The 18,796-nt window shown below is 54.8% G+C and overlaps 1 protein-coding gene and 1 long non-coding RNA gene across 3 annotated transcripts; both read right to left on the reverse strand.

Moving 5' to 3' along the window:
• Positions 1 to 394: 394 nt before the first annotated feature.
• Positions 395 to 13,751, reverse strand: LOC309452187 (class I histocompatibility antigen, F10 alpha chain-like). 2 transcript variants are annotated; one of them, XM_082076864.1, is made up of 10 exons: positions 13,621 to 13,751; positions 12,956 to 13,216; positions 11,733 to 12,005; positions 11,389 to 11,661; positions 11,219 to 11,317; positions 11,103 to 11,135; positions 10,882 to 10,932; positions 9,788 to 10,611; positions 8,412 to 8,698; positions 395 to 3,585 (listed from the first exon to the last, which is right to left on the reverse strand). In XM_082076864.1, exons 1-8 carry the CDS (start codon positions 13,688 to 13,690, stop codon positions 10,598 to 10,600), a joined length of 1,074 nt encoding a protein of 357 aa, XP_081932990.1. In that variant the 5' UTR covers positions 13,691 to 13,751; the 3' UTR covers positions 395 to 3,585; positions 8,412 to 8,698; positions 9,788 to 10,597. The 2 variants fall into 2 exon arrangements, with proteins under 2 accessions (XP_081932990.1, XP_081932989.1); XM_082076863.1 differs by having other exon boundaries at positions 9,788 to 10,620.
• Positions 13,752 to 14,526: 775 nt separating this feature from the next.
• Positions 14,527 to 15,442, reverse strand: LOC309452186. Its single transcript, XR_014186456.1, has 3 exons — positions 15,342 to 15,442; positions 14,715 to 14,750; positions 14,527 to 14,637 (listed from the first exon to the last, which is right to left on the reverse strand). It is a non-coding gene; the product is annotated as an uncharacterized lncRNA (long non-coding RNA).
• Between the last annotated feature and the right edge of the window lie 3,354 nt (positions 15,443 to 18,796).

An 18,796-nucleotide genomic window follows, 5' to 3' on the forward strand; every position in this document is an offset into this window, starting at 1 on the left:
ACGATTTCACGTCAAAATTGCTAAAATTCCAGTTGAAATTTTTTCAAAGTCCCTGGAAAATTTTTCAATTTTCATCCCAATTCTTCCCATTCCCATTGAAACTTTTCAAATTCCTCTCAACATTGTTGAAACCCTGTTGAAGCTTTTAAAATTCTCTCTAGAATTTTCAAAATCCACCTCAACATGTTTACGATTTCACGTCAAAATTGCTAAAATTCCAGTTGAAATTTTTTCAAAGTCCCTGTCGAGGGTTAAGATTGCGGGGTGACAATAAAACCCTGGCAGATGTATTGTTAACCCCCTCTCCCCCCCACTTCCCCCTTTTGCCCCTCCCTCTCCCCCTTCCCACTCAGCACAGGCGATCGGGAGGGAAAGAAGGACAGAGAGAAGAGAGTTGGAAAAATTAAAGATGTTTTACTAATGCTACTAATAAGAATAGAGAAAATAATACAAAATAGACAAAACCTATCTTGAAAGTCTCAGCAACTGCAGAGCCGGCACCCAAAGTCCTGGATTGGACTCTGCAGCCACTGGAGCTGGATTCAGTCTGTCACTGGCCTCAGTTCGCAGGGACGACTCGCAAGGTCCTCTCCTAATGTCGCCATAAGGAAAAGGGACGACATCCTCGTGGTCTCCCACTTTTATATGAAGTATTCACGTGAATGGGATGTTATACACAGTTGGTCAGTTTCTTGGTCACTTGTTTCTCGTCGCCCCTCTCGCGAGATGTCCATCCATGCTTATCAATAAGTTTGCATTCCATTGCTAGGTTTACCAAAACATGGGTCTGGTTCTCCAGGAAAGTGTAGTTAATATGAAGCTTTAGCTGACAGGAAAAATTCACTGAAAGAGAAACTTCTTTTTAACAAAACCAGGACATTCCACCCCTTATAATATGCCATTCACTGAATACTTAAACCTTAGCAATACAATCTATCAACACAATCTAATTAATCACTACTACTATATATATATACACATATATACACAGGAGTAATTAATCAGTGGACTGTCCTTTAAAAAGTTCATTAAGTTCATTTTGTCACGACAGTCTCCCAGGGCAGGAAAAATGGTGCAAGTGCATCTCATGACCACTGTTTGTGGGTTAAAGACATCAACTTCGAGGAATTTGTCAGGCGCCACTTGGAGAAGCCAGCTCTGGTTTCATCATCACTGTTTTGATCTGAAAGACACTTATTAAATACTGTTAGTACGGCAATTCACATCCTGCAGTTCAGTATTGAATATTTTCACCTAAACTCAAATCCCCTTGAGGTACGCACCGAACTTCTCCATCCTTAAGCATCACCCACCAGGTGCTGCCAGGTCCCTGGGCAAAAACAATCCCACGAATGGGCTTGATTTGCCTGGGCAGGAGTAACCCAGACTGCCTTTCCTAGCATGTTTTTCATGTGTAACACAGGGACTTTATCTCCTTCTACAGTCCGTAGAATTTCTGATTGGGCAGGCCCGGCTCGATTGGTTGATCCCCTGGTGTTGACCAACTAAGTGGCTTTTGCTAAATGTGAATCCCAGTTTTTAAAGGTTCCACGACCAACTGCCTTTAGTGTAGTTTTTAGCAAACCGTTGTACCTTTCAATTTTCCCAGAGGCTGGTGCATGATATGGAATATGATATACCCACTCAATACCATGTTCTTTGGCCCAATTGTCTATAATACTGTTTTTGAAATGAGTACCATTGTCTGATTCAATTATTTCCGGCGTACCGTGTCGCCAAAGGACTTGCTTTTCGAGGCCCAAGATAGTATTTCGGGCTGTAGCATGAGGTACAGCATATGTTTCCAACCATCCAGTGGTTGCTTCCACCATTGTAAGTACATAACGCTTACCTTGACGTGTTTGTGGAAGTGTAATATAATCAATCTGCCAAGCTTCTCCATACTTATACTTTAACCATCGCTGTAGCCACCCCCACAAGGCATTTGCTACCATCCATGAGTCAGTATAGAGATAAAGTATTGGCCACTTCTCTCGTTCAGCAATGTCCAAAGCCAGCTGGATGGCTTTCACTTCTGCAAATTGACTATATTCGCCTTGTCCTTCAGTGGTTTCTGTAACTTGTCGTGTGGGACTCCACACAGCAGCTTTGCACCTTCAATGTTTTCCTACAAGACGACAGGATCCATCTGTGAACAGTGCATACTGCTTATCAGTCTCTGAAAGTGTATTATACGGTGGTGCTTCTTCAGCACGTTTTACTTCCTCCTCATCTGGAGACATCCCAAAGTCTTTGCTTTCTGGCCAGTCTGTAATCACTTCTAAGATCCCTGGGCGATTGGGACTTCCAGTTCGAGCTCGTTGCGTGATCAATGCAATCCATTTACTCCACGTAACTTCGGTTGCATGACGTGGAGAGGGAACCGTCCCTGTGAACATCCAGCTCAGCACCGGCAGTCGAGGTGCCAGGAGGAGCTGTGCTTCAGTACCGATCACTTCTGAAGCAGCTCGAACTCCTTCATATGCTGCTAGTATCTCTTTTTCAGTTGGAGTATAGTTGGCCTCAGATCCTTCGTATCCTCGACTCCAAAAACCTAAGGGTCGACCTCGGGTTTCTCCTGGTGCTTTCTGCCAGAGGCTCCAGGTAAGTCCATTATCTCCGGCTGTGGTGTAGAGCACATTTTTAACATCTAGTCCAGTCCGAACTGGTCCAAGGGCCACCGCATGAGTTATCTCACGCTTAATTTGTTCAAAGGCTTGTCGTTGTTCAGGGCCCCACTCAAATTGGTTCTTGTTACGAGTCACTCGATAGAGAGGGCTCACAATCTGGCTGTAGTCAGGGATATGCATTCTCCAAAAACCTACAACGCCCAAGAAAGTCTGTGTCTCCTTTTTATTAGTAGGTGGAGACATTGCAGCAATTTTGTTGATCACATCCATTGGGATCTGACGACGGTCATCTTGCCATTTTATTCCTAAAAACTGGATCTCTCGTGCAGGTCCCTTGACCTTGCTTCGTTTTATGGCAAAACCAGCATCCAAAAGAATCTGAATTATTCTCTCACCTTTGTCGAAGACTTCTTTCGCTGTGTCGCCCCATACGATGATGTCATCAATATATTGCAAGTGTTCTGGAGCTTTACCTTGCTCCAGCGTGGTCTGGATCAGTCCATGGCAGATGGTAGGACTGTGTTTCCACCCCTGGGGCAAGCGATTCCACGTGTACTGGATGCCTCTCCAGGTGAAAGCAAACTGCGGCCTGCACTCTGCTGCTACAGGAATAGAGAAAAATGCATTAGCAATGTCAGTTGTAGCATACCACTTAGCTGCCTTTGACTCCAGTTCAAATCGCAGTTCTAGCATGTCAGGCACAGCAGCACTCAGTGGTGGCGTAACTTCATTCAGGCCACGATAGTCCACAGTTAGTCTCCACTCGTCACTAGACTTACGCACTGGCCAGATTGGGCTGTTAAAAGGTGAGCGAGTCTTACTGATCACACCTGGCTTTCCAATTGACGGATCAACTTCTGGATAGGAATCAAAGAGTCTCGGTTGGTGCGATATTGCCGGCGATGCACCGTCGTGGTAGCAATTGGCACCTGCTGATCGTCAACCATCAGCAGTCCTACAACAGAAGGATCATCTGAAAGACCAGGCAAATCAGACAGCTGTTCAGTTTTCTCAGTGTCCACAGCTGCTATACCAAATGCCCACCTATACCCTTTTGGGTCCTTAAAATACCCTCTCCTGAGGTAGTCTATGCCAAGGATGCACGGAGCATCTGGACCAGTCACAATGGGATGCTTTTGCCAGTTTTTTCCAGTTAGGCTCATTTCAGCCTCTACAACAGTCAGTTCCTGGGATCCCCCAGTCACTCCAACAATATTGATGGATTGCGTTCCGTTATAATTAGAAGGAATTATTGTGCACTGAGCACCAGTGTCCACTAAAGCTTTGTACTCCTGGGGGTGTGTTGTACCAGGCCATCGTATTTGTACAGTCCAATAAACTCTGTTATCCCTTTCCTCCACCCGGTTGGAGGCAGGGCACCTCTAATTTCTGCTTTGCACAGTCTCTGGGTGTGAATTAGAGGTTCCTTCAAGAGCATCAGAATCTCTTCTGCTCCTTTTGTAAACTGGAGCAGCCGCCTTTCTAGGAGTTTTTCCTTTGATCTCACGTACTCGTTCCTGAAGTTCTGAGGTAGGTCTTCCATGCCACTTATTCATGTTTTCTCCCTGCTCATGTAGGAAGAACCACACCGAACCTCTTTTTGTGGGCTGCCTCTGTCCTCTCTCTCGAGACTGGAAACGCCTTTTCCTAACAGCTGAAACATAGGTTTGTGCAGGTCGTGAATGGTATGTGTCTTCTCTGAGTTCTTTGATTTCCTGCAATAGCTTTTCAAACCGGTCATCAGATTTTTCACACAGTTTCTCCACAGCAGAGACACAAGCCCGTAGAGAACCAGCAAGGCTGTCCTCAAAGTTCCGGAGCTGCTCAATCACTTCAGTAATGTCTTGTACACCTCCAGCTGACCAGACCATTCCTGCCAATGACTGAGCATATGCAGGTGGTGCACTTTGTACAAATCTGCGCCACAGAGGTCGTGTACAATTGATTCTATCTGGGTCTGTCCCCTCCTGGCTGTTTGGTTCAAAATAGATGATCTCTCGCACAGCTAATTCTCTCAGGAACTGAACACCTCTCTCCATAGTATTCCATTTCCCTAACTTGGATATACAATCTTCCTTGTAGGGAAATCTTACTTTCATAGCTGCCAGGAGTCGGGCCCAGAGAGTAGTGGCATTAGACTCTCTTGCAATTGCCCTATCAATGGTGGAATCTCTTGACAGAGATCCCAGCTGCCTGGCTTCACCACCTTCCAATTCAATTGTTTCTGCCCCATTGTCCCAGCATCGGAGCAACCAGGTTAAAATATTCTCTCCTTCACGACGACTAAAGTCTTTTCGCAGATCTCTCAGCTCACCTGGAGAGAAGGACCGAGTGGTGGTCACTTCATCTCCTCCCTGTCCTGATGATGATGCCCCTTGGGTTGATGTTGGCCCTGTGCCATCATCATCTGCACGGGTAGTCTTTCTAGTGACTTTCTTACAACTGGCAGCTGATGCTGATATGGGTTCACCATCATTTGATTCATTTCCAGAGTCTGAATGACTGTCACGGTGGTTACTGTGGTTACAGCAGCAACAGTGCCCAGTGTGTGAAGGAGGGGGGCTGCCTTAGCCTGTGAGGCTGGAGAAGTAACGTTATCAGCATCGGCCTCGGCCTGCGTAGGAGCTTCAGCCTGTGAAACTGCCGTTGGCGGGGGGGCAGTGGCTGCAGCTTTTGCTGTTTTGCTCTTTCTCGAGCGGCCAGGAGAGCTTTTTGCTAAAGCTTCCGAAGACGCACCGCAAACCTCAGGACAACAAAGAGACGCAAACCTCAAACTGGTTGAAATCCTGTTGAAGCTTTTAAAATTCTCTCTAGAATTTAGCAAGTCCACCTCAACATGTTTACAATTTCACGTCAAAATTGCTAAAATTCCAATTGAAATTTTGTCAAAGTCCCTTAAAAATTTTCCAGTTTTCGTCCCAATTCTTCACATTCCCATTGAAACTTTTCAAATCCCTCTCAACATTGTTGAAATCCTGTTGAAAGTTTGAAACTTTTCTCTAGAATTTTCAAAATCCACATCCACATGTTTACAATTTCACGTCAAAAAATGGCTAAAATTCCAGTTGAACTTTTTTCAAAGTCCCTTAAAAATTTTCCAATTTTCGTCCCAATTCTTCACATTCCAATTGAAACTTTTCAAATCCCTCTCATACTGGTTGAAATCCTGTTGAAGCTTTTAAAATTCTCTCTAGAATTTTGCAAGTCCACCTCAACATGTTTACAATTTCACGTCAAAATTGCTAAAATTCCAGTTGAAATTTTTTCCAAGTCCATGAAAAATTTTCCAATTTTCGTCCCAATTCTTCCCATTCCCATTGAAACTTTTCAAATCCCTCTCAAAATTGTTGAAATTCTGTTGAAGCTTTTAAAATTCTCTCTAGAATTTTCCAAATCCACGTCAACGTGTTTCCAATTTCAGGTCAAAATTGCTAAAATTCCAGTTGAAATTTTTTCAAAGTCCCTTAAAAATTTTCCAATTTTCGTCCCAATTCTTCCCATTCCCATTGAAACTTTTCAAATCCCTCTCAACATTGTTGAAATCCTGTTGAAGCTTTTAAAAATCTCTCTAGAATTTTCCAAATCCACTTCAACATGTTTCTAATTTCAGGTCAAAATTGCTAAAATTCCAGTTGAAATTTTTTCAAAGTCCCTTAAAAATTTTCCAATTTTCGTCCCAATTCTTCCCATTCCCATTGAAACTTTTCAAAACCCTCTCAACATTGTTGAAATCCTGTTGAAAGTTTGAAACTTCTCTCTAGAATTTTCAAAATCCACCTCAACATGTTTACAATTTCACGTCAAAATATCTAAAATTCCAGTTGCAATTTTTTCAAAGTCTCTTAAAAATTTTCAAATTTTCGTCCCAATTCTTCACATTCCCATTGAAACTTTTCAAATCCCTCTCAACATTGTTGAAATCCTGTTGAAAGTATGAAACTTCTCTCTAGAATTTTCAAAATCCACGTCAACATGTTTCCAATTTCACGTTAAAATTGCTAAATTCCAGTTGAAATTTTTTCAAAGTCCCTTAAAAATTTTCCAATTTTCGTCCCAATTCTTCCCATTCTCATTGAAACTTTTCAAATCCCTCTCAACATTGTTGAAATCCTGTTGAAGCTTTTAAAATTCTCTCTAGAATTTTCCAAATCCACCTCAACATGTTTACAATTTCACGTCAAAATTGCTAAAATTCCAATTGAAATTTTCTCAGAGTCCCGTAAAATTTTCCAATTTTCATCCCAATTCTTCCCATTCCCATTGAAACTTTTCAAATCCCTCTCAACATTGTTGAAATCCTGTTGAAAGTTTGAAACTTCTCTCTAGAATTTTGAAAATCCACGTCCACATGTTTACAATTTCACGTCAAAATTGCTAAAATTCCAGTTGAAATTTTTTCAAAGCCCCTGAAAAACTTACCAATTTTCATCCCAATTCTTCATATTCCCATTGAAACTTTTCAAATCCCTCTCAAAATGGTTGAAACCGAGATGAAGCTTTTAAAATTCTCTCTAGAATTTTCAAAATCCATGTCCACATGTTTACAATTTCACGTCAAAATTGCTAAAATTCCAGTTGAAATTTTTCCGAAGTCCCTTCAAAATTTACCAATTTTCGTCCCAATTCTTCCCATTCCCATTGAAACTTTTCAAATCCCTCTCAAAATGCTTGAAACCCTGATGAAGCTCTTAAAATTCTCTCTAGAATTTTCCAAATCCACCTCAACATGTTTACAATTTCACATCAAAATATCTAAAATTCCAGTTGAAATTTTTTCAAAGTCCCTTCAAAATTTTCCAATTTCCGTCCCAATTCTTCCCATTCCCATTGAAACTTTTCAAATCCCTGTCAACATCGTTGAAATCCTGTGGAAAGTTGGAAACTTCTCTCTAGAATTTTCCAAATCCCCGTCAACATGTTTCTAATTTCAGGTCAAAATTGCTAAAATTCCAGGTGAAATTTTTTCAAAGTCCCTTCAGAATTTTCCCATTCTCGTCCCAATGCTTCACATTCCCATTGAAAATTTTCAAATCCCTCTCAACATTGTTGAAATCCTGTTGAAAGTTTGAAACGTCTCTCTAGAATTTTCAAAATCCACCTCAACATGTTTCCAATTTCAGGTCAAAATTTCTAAAATTCCAGTTGAAATTTTTTCAAAGTCCCCTCAAAATTTTCCAATTTTCGTCCCAATTCTTCCCATTCCCATTGAAGCTTTTCAAATCCCTCTCAACATTGTTGAAATCCTGTTGAAGCTTTTAAAATTCTGTCTAGAATTTTCCAAATCCACCTCAACATGTTTACAGTTTCACGTCAAAATTGCCTCTATCTGAGAGGGCAGGAGGTCCATCTCCTTTTGGGGGGTACCTCCCTGGGACCTTTCCGACTGGCACGTCAGGGTGTTACTCCACCAGTCGATCTCCCTTTCGCACTCCCTGATGGTCCTCAGCGTCTCAACCTCCTCCTTAAGTTTGACGACCACGTCGAGCAGGTCTTGCACCTGCTCACACCTCACACAGGTGGAGTGCTGGCCTCCCTCCCCCAGCAGCAGGCTGTGGCACTCCCTGCAGCCGAGACCTGAACAGCCACCGTTCGGGACAGAGCCTCAGTCTGCGTAGCCACAGTCTGTTAGAGACAAGCTCTCCTCCTGGAGACGACCATGGTCGTCAGCAGTCTGGGGCGCTGGCAATAAGCTAGAGGGGCTGACAAGCAACAAGTGCTCTCTGCACCCTGCTGCACAAGCTACCACACCTGCTGCTGCAGCACAGTGTGGGTGGGACTCACCTGCTACACAAGCTGGTTGCTCCTCCCTGCACCTGGTGACGAGTCGCTGCCCTCCCAAAGGCTTTTTCAAGGCAAGGGGAGGGGGTGTGGTCGCCGTCACCGTGGGAACGCCCCCGCCACGTCAGCCGCTCTCTCGCAATGGCTGCCGGGGCTTTGGCGATCGGGACCCGCCGGGAATCACGCTGTCCCTGTACGGTTCCCTCTGAGCTTCCTGATCTCGGCTGAACCTCGTGGTCGGCTGAACCCCGCCGGCTCCGGCTCTCGCTGGGCTGGCTCCGATCAGTTCCCTTCAAAATTTGGGAAATCCCGGTGAAACTTCTGAAATTCTCAGGAAATTTTCCAAATCCCTGACAAAATGGTGACACTTTCACGTCAAAATCTCTAAAACTCCAGTGGAGATTCTTAAAATCAATGTTGACATGTTTGGAGTTCCCTTCAAAATGTTGGAAATCCCCGGGAAACTTTGGAAATTCTCAGGAAATTTTCCAAATCCCCGACAAAATTTTCAAACTTTCACATCAAAATCTCTAAAATTCCAGTTGAAATTTTTTCAAAGTCCCTTAAAAATTTTCCAATTTTTGTCCCAATTCTTCCCATTCCCATTGAAACTTTTCAAATCCCTCTCAAAATTGTTGAAATCCTATTGAAAGTTTGAAACTTCTCTCTAGAATTTTCAAAATCCACGTCAACATGTTTACAATTTCACGTCAAAATTGCTAAAATTCCAGTTGAAATTTTTTCAAAGTCCCTTAAAAATTTTCCAATTTTTGTCCCCATTGTCCCCATTGACCCCAATGTCCCCCCAATGTCCCATTGACCCCAATGTCCCCATTGTCCGCCCAATGTCCCATTGATCCCAATATCCCCAATGTCCCATTGACCCCAATGTCAATCTTTAGGCTTACAATCGACACCCCATTGCTTATGTAATTGGGATACGACCTTCACGAGGGCTCCATCCTCCTCGCGGTTCCGGGAGCATCCATAAGTGTCACCCCATAAGTGACTCATGGAGCCCCATAAGTGACCCATAGAGCCCCATAAGTGACCCATAGTGCCCCATAAGTGACCCATAGTGCCCCATAAGTGACCCATAGTGCCCCATAAGTGCCTGTTCGTGTCCCTCAAGTGCCCCATAGCGACCCACAAGTTCCCCATTACTGCCCCATTGGGGCACTCCTGGGTCCCTCCTAAACTCCTGGGTCCCTTGGGGCACTCCTGGGTCCCTCCCGAACTCCTGGGTCCCTTGGGGCACTCCTGGGTCCCTCCCGAACTCCTGGGTGGGTTTCCCATAGGAAACCCAAATAGGGGACCCAGGAGTTCGGGAGGGACCCAGGAATACCCCATAAGTGACAGCCGCTCCGGCCGCTGTTCACCTGAGTCCAGGCGATGTTCCCGGGTTTTGGCACCACTTGTTGCCTCTCAGTGGGCAGTGCCGACCTGGTTCAGGGACAGCACGGCGCCCACGCTCTGGTCGCTCGGCCCATCAGCACGCAGACACCAATGTGGTGGGCGGCAGAAGAGGTTTATTAGCAGGTAGCACAGGTTTATATACTTTGAGTCTACGACGTCACTTCCGTTTGCTCACATCACACATTCCTACCTGTATGGAGGGGCTACGACCTTCCCGTACAGCGCGAGATCTTCCGGCCGCCAGACCCCGACTACCTACACAGGCAACAGCACCTGGACGCTGAACAGCGCTGGGGTGACACCGAGCACTGGGGGACAGTCACGCTGTGCACGCTCATCGCTGTCACCAATCCCAAACACCGCACCGTGCTGGGGACGGGGACACAACCAGCGCCGCGCACGCCAAACCAGCGCCGGCACGCACCAAACCAGCCCGCGCACGCCAAACCAGCGCCGGCACGCACCAAACCAGCGCCGGCACGCACCAAACCAGCCCACGAACACCAAACCAGCCCCGCGAACACCAAACCAGCACCGGCACCGGAGGCGCAGCCGGACGCTGCGTGCGGAGCAGCGTTTACTGAGTAGCCAGGAAACCAAATCACACCGAAGAAACCAGGTACACTCCCCGGGCAAAAGAGCCGCAAGCGATCGCGGGTGTGAACAGGGCAGGAAACGCACCGGGCAGAGGAGCCGCCAGCGCGGTGGGACCGGTGGCCACCTCCTCCCGCTGGCCCCGGGGCAGGGGCTGCATCCAGCTGCACATCCGGTGCTCAGGCGCTGAGCACTGTGGGGACTGAGGAATAGAGCGCGTCACCCAGGGCCACCTCCCCGTCCCCAGCCCCGTGTCCCCTCCCACAGCCCCATGTCCCCAGCCCCGTGTCACCCAGGGCCACCTCCCCATCCCCAGCCCTGCATCCACTCCCGCAGCCCCGTATCTCCCTCCCGCAGCCCCGTGTCCCCAGCCCCAGCCCCACGTCCCTGGGCTCGGGGTCCCAGGGAGCGCCGGGGCCACCCCATCCCCCCCATCCCCCCCCGGCTCCGTCCCGCGCCGCACCTGGGGCTGTGCTGTTGGAGCCGCTGGAGCCGCCGGACCCCCCGTCCGCACCTGCAGAGAGAACCAGCCGTGAGCGCCGGGAGCTGCGGCCATGCTGCAGCCCCCACAGGCGCCACCAGCACCGGGGGGACAGCGACAGCGGCCACAAAGCGCAGCCGCGAGCCCCCCGGCGCTGGGCAGCAAACGGAGCCGGATGCGCCCCCGGTGCCCCCAGTACTCACCGGGCGCCACACCGTAGCCCTCCTGCTTCTTCCCTAAGGAGACAAAGAGGTGTCGGCACCCACCGCGGGGGGACCCCGAGCGCCCGGCCCCCGCGCCCTCGCCGGCCCCGCTTTACCTGAGCGGCACCGCCAGACGGCGACTCCGGCGCCCACGGCGCTGACAAGCAGGACGGCGGCCACGGCCCCCAGGATGGTGAGCGGGCTGGACTCCGGCTCTGGGGAGGGACGGGTGTGAGGGGGGAACCGGACCCGCCGCGCCCCGCGCCCCCGCGCCCACGGGCCTCACCGCTGGCGAACAGCCGCGGCTCGGGCAGGCTGGCGTGCTCCACGCGGCACCGGAACCTGTCCCGCTCCTCTGGCCGCGCCTCGATGGTCGCCCACGTGTAGTAGGTGCCATCGCTGTTGGGCACGATGCCGCCCCACTCGGTGTCCTGGTCCCGGACCTCGCCGTCCTTGAGCCAGCTGACGCCGATGGGCCGCGGGTAGAAGCCGAACGCGTGGCAGCGCAGGGTCAGGATCCCGTGCGCCTCCGACGCCGACACCCGCACCGCGGGCGGCTCTGGAAGGGCAGCGGTGAGCGCCGGCACACGCGCCATCCCCGGTGGCCCCGGTGTCCCCGGCGTCCCTCACCTTTCCGCTCCAGCACGTCGCGCCCGTAGCTCAGGTATCTCCGCAGCCACTCCATGCAGACGTTCTCCACGTAGTGCTTCACCCGCTCGGCGTCAGCCCCGTCCTCCCACTTCCTCTTGGTGTTCTGTGCCGCCACGTCCGCCGCGGTGAACGTCATGGTGTCCAGGTCAAAGGCGATGTAATCCTTCCCATTGTAGGCGGACTGAAAATACCCCCTGGTGCTGCCGTCCTCCAGGAGGTCACAGCCGGACATGACCTGCAGGGTGTGAATCCCTGAAACACAACCAGGGACAGGGGACGTTCAGTGGGGCACAGAGCCCTGGTAGCGCCCCCACCCAGCCCCGCGTGAGCCCGGGGGGTCGGGGCACAGCACCCGGGCTGCCCCACGGAGTGTGACACAGAGCCCTGCACACGGGGCACGGCCAGGCTGCACCGGCCCCATGGCACCCGGGACAGGATGGGGGACGGGGACCCAGGAGCTGGGGGGACAGGAGGGGCTGGGAATGGGGACCCAGGAGCTGTGGGGACAGGAGGGGCTGGGACGGGGACCCAGGAGCTGGGGGGACAGGAGGGGCTGGGAATGGGGACCCAGGAGCTGGGGGGACAGGAGGGGCTGGGAATGGGGACCCAGGAGCTGGGGGGACAGGACGGGCTGGGACGGGGACCCAGGAGCTGTGGGGACAGGAGGGGCTGGGAATGGGACCCAGGAGCTGTGGGGACAGGACGGGCTGGGAATGGGGACCCAGGAGCTGGGGGGACAGGACGGGCTGGGACGGGGACCCAGGAGCTGTGGGGACAGGACGGGCTGGGAATGGAGACCCAGGAGCCCCCCAGACCTGGGACACGGGTGATGGGTGCTGGTGGGGGGATGTGCTGGGCTGGGGGATCCAGAAGCCCCCCCGGCTCTGGGATGGGGATCCAGAAGCCCCCCCGGCTCTGGGATGGGAGATCCAGAAGCCCCCCCGGCTCTGGGATGGGGGATCCAGAAGCCCCCCCGGCTCTGGGATGGGGGATCCAGAAGCCCCCCCGGCTCTGGGATGGGGGATCCAGAAGCCCCCCGGCTCTGGGATGGGGACCCAGCACAGGGAAGGGGCCGGGGCAGGGGGACCCCTCAGTGGGGTCCCTGCAGTGAGAGCCGCAGGGACGGGGCGGCGCTGGCCAGGGCAGGTGTCGGGGGGCAGAAACTCTCCCGTCCCACGGAGCCCCCCCCAGCCCACACTCACTCCTGCTCTGGTTGTAGTAGTCCCGCAGAATTCCCAGGTGCTCGCGGTAAACCTGCTGATCGCGCAGTTTGTTCTGGATCTGTCTGTTCCAGTACCACTCGTCCAGGTTGGCCATCCAGCCCGCCCGGGGCACCGCCCTCCCGGTGTCGCTGTCGTAGTGCACGATGGGGTTCCCGTCCACGTACCCCACGGCCATGAACTCAGGCAGCCCCGGGCTGGGCTCCGGCACCCCAACGTAGAAATAGCGCAGGGAGTGGGGCCCTGTGGGGACAGGGGGCGGTGAGAAGTGGGGGCAGCTCGGGGTGCGGGGCAGCGTCAGGGGGACGTGATTGGGGGGGGACACTGGGGGGGCGAGTTGTGTCCTGGGTCCAGGAACGGAACCCAGGACGTCCTGGGATCAGGCAAATGGGGTTTGGTGGTTGGGGGACCCGAGTTGTCCGGGAAGGTGGGTCCAGGGGGTCCCGGTGCCCAAAGCAGAGGGTCCAGGGGGTCCCGGTGCCCAGGGAAGGTGGGTTCAGGGTGTCCCGGTGCCCAAGGCAAAGGGTCCAGGGAGTTCCGGTGCCCAGGGCAGAGGGCCCAGGAGGGCCCAGGAGGGCCCAGAGGGGCCCAGGGGGTCCCGGTGCCCAGGGAAGGGGGGTCCAGGGGGTCCCGGCCCCCGCGCTCACCGCCCGCCGCCCCGCCCAGGGCCCCCAGCAGCAGCAGCAGCCGCAGAAGCGGCGCCCGTCCCGGCCCCATGGCCGCGCGGCTCCGCTCCGCTCCTCTGCCGCTGCTCTCCTCAGGGGACCGCCGCAAAGCCCCGCCCCGAGCCCGGCTCCGCCCCTCCCCGCCATTGGCCCCGCCGCCGCCCGCCCGCCAATGGCCGCCCGATCGGTGCCTGACGTCACCAAGCGCCAGGCAGATCCCGGCTCCGCAGGTTGGAAGCGAAAGCGAAAGCGCCGGAGGCAGCGCGGGGGGCGGGGACAGGGACGGGGAACGGGGACCCCGTGACCCCTGGCGGCCCCGCCCCCCCGGGACCCCCATGGGGCAGCCCCGCCCCCAGCGCCCCGGACCCCTCCCCAGGGGCCGAGACCCCCGAGCCCCCAGTTCCCGGGGTCCCTTGTGCCCGGTGTCACTTGTTCTGGTGTCCCGTGTTGCTTGTGTCCCTTGTGCCCAGTGTCCCTTGTTCCCGGTGTCACTTGTTCTGGTGTCCCTTGTTTCTTGTGTCCCCTGTGCCCAGTGTCCCTTGTTCCCGGTGTCACTTGTTCTGGTGTCCCGTGTTTCTTGTGTCCCTTGGGCCCAGTGTCCCCTGTGCCCCGTGTCCCTTGTTCCTGGTGTCCCGTGTTTCTTGTGTCCCCTGTGCCCAGTGTCCCCTGCACCCAGTGTCCCTTGTACCCGCTGTCACTTGTTCTGGTGTCCCTCGTTTCTTGTGTCCCCTGCACCCAGTGTCCCTGTGCCCCGTGTCCCTTATTCCCGGTGTCCCTTGCTTCTTGTTCCCCGTGCACATTGTCCCCCGTGCCCGGTCCCACCCGTGTCCCACCCCGAGTGTCCCCACCCGCCCCCCTCGGCGCCATCCCCCACATTGAACCCCCTCGTCACCACAGAGCGTCTTTATTGGCGGCAGCGCGGCGTCACCCCACGGGTGACGGTGACACGGCGCTGCCACGGCGGCCGGGGGGTCCCCGCGCGGGGTCCTCAGGTGCTGCCTGCGGGGACAGTGGGGTCAGGAGGGGACGCCGCCCGTGGGACGGGACGGGGCGGGGCGGGCGGGACGCGCCGGTACCTGCGGGGGAGTTGTCTCCGGGGAGGGGCGCGTAACCTGCGGGGGGGCAGAGCGGGGAGGGGGGGGCCGTGTCACCGTGCCGGTGAGACCCCCCCCGCGACACTGAGACTCCCCCGCCACAGTGAGACCCCCTGTGGCGGTGAGACCCCCCCGCACTGGGCAACGTGCAATGCAACAAGTGTGTGCAATTGCCCCATGCAACACAACGTCCGCATGCAACATCCCCATGCAATGCAATGTCCCCATGCAATGTCCCCATGCAATGTCCCCATGCAATATAATGTCCCTCTGCAATGTTCCCATGCAGCATGCCCATGCAATGCAACGTCCCCATGTGAAGCCCCCGTGCAACGTCCCCACACAACGTCCCCACGCAATGCAATGTCCCTATGCAACATCCCCATGCGAAGCCCCCATGCAACACCCCCATGCAATGCAATGTCCCCATGCAATGCAATGTCCCTATGCAACACCCCCATGCAATGCAATGTCCCTATGCAACATCCCTATGCAATGCAATGTCCCTATGCAACATCCCTATGCAATGCAATGTCCCTATGCAACATCCCTATGCAACACCCCCATGCAACGCCCCCGTGCCAAGCCCCCGTGCCGCAGGGCGCTCACTCAGCCGCAGCGCCGCGGCGCCCCAGGCCCGGGGGGGCAGCTCCTGGCACAGGCGGCGCCGCTGCTGGGCGCGCCGCAGCCAGCCCGTGCCGTTGTTGAGCGCGGCGGCCGCGCGGGCGGCGTGGCGCTGCAGCAGCCCCCCGGCGCAGGGCACGAAGCGCCGTGCGCCGGGCTCGTAGCAGACCAGCGGGTTCTTGTTGAAGAGGAAGGTGAGGCCGAAGGCCAGCGCCGAGCCGTTGGGCGCCATCGCGCACCAGCTGGACACCTGCACCACGAAGGCGCCTGCGGGACGCGGGGCGGGGGGCGGCGCCCGCGGGGACTCTGAACGCGTCTGTCCGGCCACGGCCGGCCATCTGTCCCATCCCTCCGTCCGTCCCATCTGTCTGTGTCCATCCCACCCCATCCCGTTCCTCCATCCATCCCTTCTGTCGCTGTCCATCCCATCCCTCCATCCAACCTCATCTCCCCATCCAACCTCATCTCCCCATCCATCCCATCTGTCTCTGTCCATCCCATCCCTCCATCCATCTCATCTCCACCTCTCCACCCATCCATCCATCTCTTCCCCAGCTGAGTCCATCCCTCCATCCAACCTCATCTCCCCATCCAGCCTCATCCCTCCATCCCATCCCATCCATCCCATCCCATCCCTCCATCCAACCTCATCTCTCCATCCATCCCATCCATCCCATCCCATCCATCCCATCCCATCCATCCCATCCCATCCATCCCATCCCATCCCATCCACCCCATCCACCCCATCCCATCCCATCCACCCCATCCCATCCCTCCCATCCCATCCCATCCATCCCATCCCATCCCATCCACCCCATCCCATCCATCCCATCCATCCCATCCCATCCCATCCCTCCCATCCCATCCCATCCATCCCATCCCATCCCATCCATCCCATCCCATCCACCCCATCCCATCCATCCCATCCCATCCATCCCATCCCATCCATCCCATCCATCCCATCCCATCCATCCCATCCATCCCATCCATCCATCCCATCCATCCATCCATTCCCATCCCATCCCATCCCATCCATCCCATCCCATCCCATCCATCCCATCCATCCCATCCATCCCATCCACCCCATCCCATCCCATCCCATCCATCCCATCCATCCCATCCATCCCATCCCATCCATCCCATCCATCCCATCCCATCCATCCCATCCCATCCCATCCATCCCATCCCATCCATCCCATCCATCCCATCCCATCCATCCCATCCCATCCCATCCATCCCATCCCATCCATCCCATCCCATCCCATCCCATCCCATCCCATCCATCCCATCCCATCCATCCCATCCCATCCCATCCCATCCCATCCCATCCATCCCATCCATCCCATCCCATCCCATCCATCCCATCCCATCCATCCCATCCATCCCATCCCATCCATCCCATCCCATCCCATCCATCCCATCCCATCCCATCCCATCCCATCCATCCATCCATCCCATCCATCCCATCCCATCCCATCCCATCCCCATCCATCCATCCCATCCATCCCATCCCATCCCATCCCATCCATCCCATCCCATCCATCCCATCCATCCATCCATCCCTCCATCCCATCCATCCCATCCATCCATCCCATCCCATCCCATCCCATCCATCCATCCATCCCATCCATCCCTCCCATCCCATCCCATCCATCCCATCCCATCCATCCCATCCATCCATCCCATCCATCCCATCCCATCCATCCCATCCATCCCATCCCATCCCATCCCATCCATCCATCCCATCCCATCCATCCATCCATCCATCCCCATCCCATCCCATCCATCCCATCCATCCCATCCATCCCATCCATCCATCCATCCATCCATCCCCATCCATTCCATCCACCCATCCATCCACTCCATCCATCCATCCCATCCCTCCACCCATCCACCCACCCATCCCATCCCATCCATCCCATCCATCCCACCCATCCCATCCCATCCATCCATCCCATCCCATCCCATCCACCCACCCCCATCCCATCCATCCATCCCATCCCACCCCATCCCATCCCATCCATCCATCCATCCCATCCCATCCCATCCCATCCCATCCCATCCCATCCATCCCATCCCATCCATCCCATCCCATCCCATCCCATCCCATCATCCCATCCCATCCCATCCCATCCCATCCCATCCCACCATCCCATCCCATCCCATCCACCCCATCCCATCCCATCCACCATCCCATCCCATCCCATCCCATCCCATCCCATCCATCCCATCCATCCCATCCATCCCATCCCATCCATCCCATCCCATCCATCCCATCCATCCCATCCCATCCACCATCCATCCCATCCATCCCATCCATCCCATCCCATCCCATCCATCCCATCCCATCCATCCATCCCATCCCATCCATCCCATCCACCCCATCCCATCCCATCCCATCCCATCCATCCCATCCCATCCATCCCATCCTACCATCCCATCCATCCCATCCATCCCCATCCCATCCCATCCCATCCCATCCATCCCATCCATCCCATCCCATCCCATCCCATCCATCCCATCCCATCCCATCCATCCCATCCCCATCCCATCCCATCCCATCCATCCCATCCCATCCCCATCCCATCCACCCCATCCCATCCCATCCCATCCCATCCCATCCCATCCCATCCCATCCCACGTCTCTGTCCATCCCAAATTATCCTCAAAGCTCCGCAGGGCAGGGACCCCCTAAACCACCCCCAGAGCCCCACAGGGCTGAGCCCCCCCAATCCACCTCTGTTGTCCCCTGGAGCTGAGCCCCCCAAACTATCCCTGGGGTCACATAGGGCAGAGCCCCCCCCAGATTGACCCCAGAGTCCCATGGAGCTGAGCCCCCCCAAACCATCCCTGGGGTCCCACAGGACAGACCCCCCAACCCACCCCCGGGGTCCCCAATCCCCCCCCATCACCCCCAGGGTCACACAGGACAGATCCCCCCAGCCCACCCCTGGGGTCCCCAATCCCCCCCCATCACCCCCAGGGTCCCACAGGACAGATCCCCCCAGCCCACCCCCGGGGTCCCCAATCCCCCCCATCACTCCCAGGGTCCCACAGGACAGACCCCCCAACCCACCCCCGGGGTCCCCAATCCCCCCCCATCACCCCCAGGGTCACACGGGACAGATCCCCCCAGCCCACCCCTGGGGTCCCCAATCCCCCCCATCACCCCCAGGGTCCCCAGTCCTGTGGGTGTGACCCACACCCCCCAAAGGGGCCTGGGGACCCAGGCGTCCAGGCTGGGCCCCCAGGGGTCCGTGTGTCCCCCAGCACAACTTCCGTGCGCTGGCAAACCCCTCCCCCCTCCCAGTAGCCTCTGGGCCTCCAAACTGGGAGCACTGGGAACCCCCCCGGTCCACCGGGGTCACCACGGATGAGGCCGCCCCGGGGGTCACAGAGGGTTTTATTGGGGGGTTGAGGGCCCCCCAGGGTGGTCCGGG

The sequence above is a fragment of the Streptopelia decaocto genome, assembly GCF_964273445.1.
Source record: "Streptopelia decaocto genome assembly, contig: HAP1_SCAFFOLD_158, whole genome shotgun sequence".
Lineage (NCBI taxonomy): Eukaryota > Metazoa > Chordata > Aves > Columbiformes > Columbidae > Streptopelia > Streptopelia decaocto.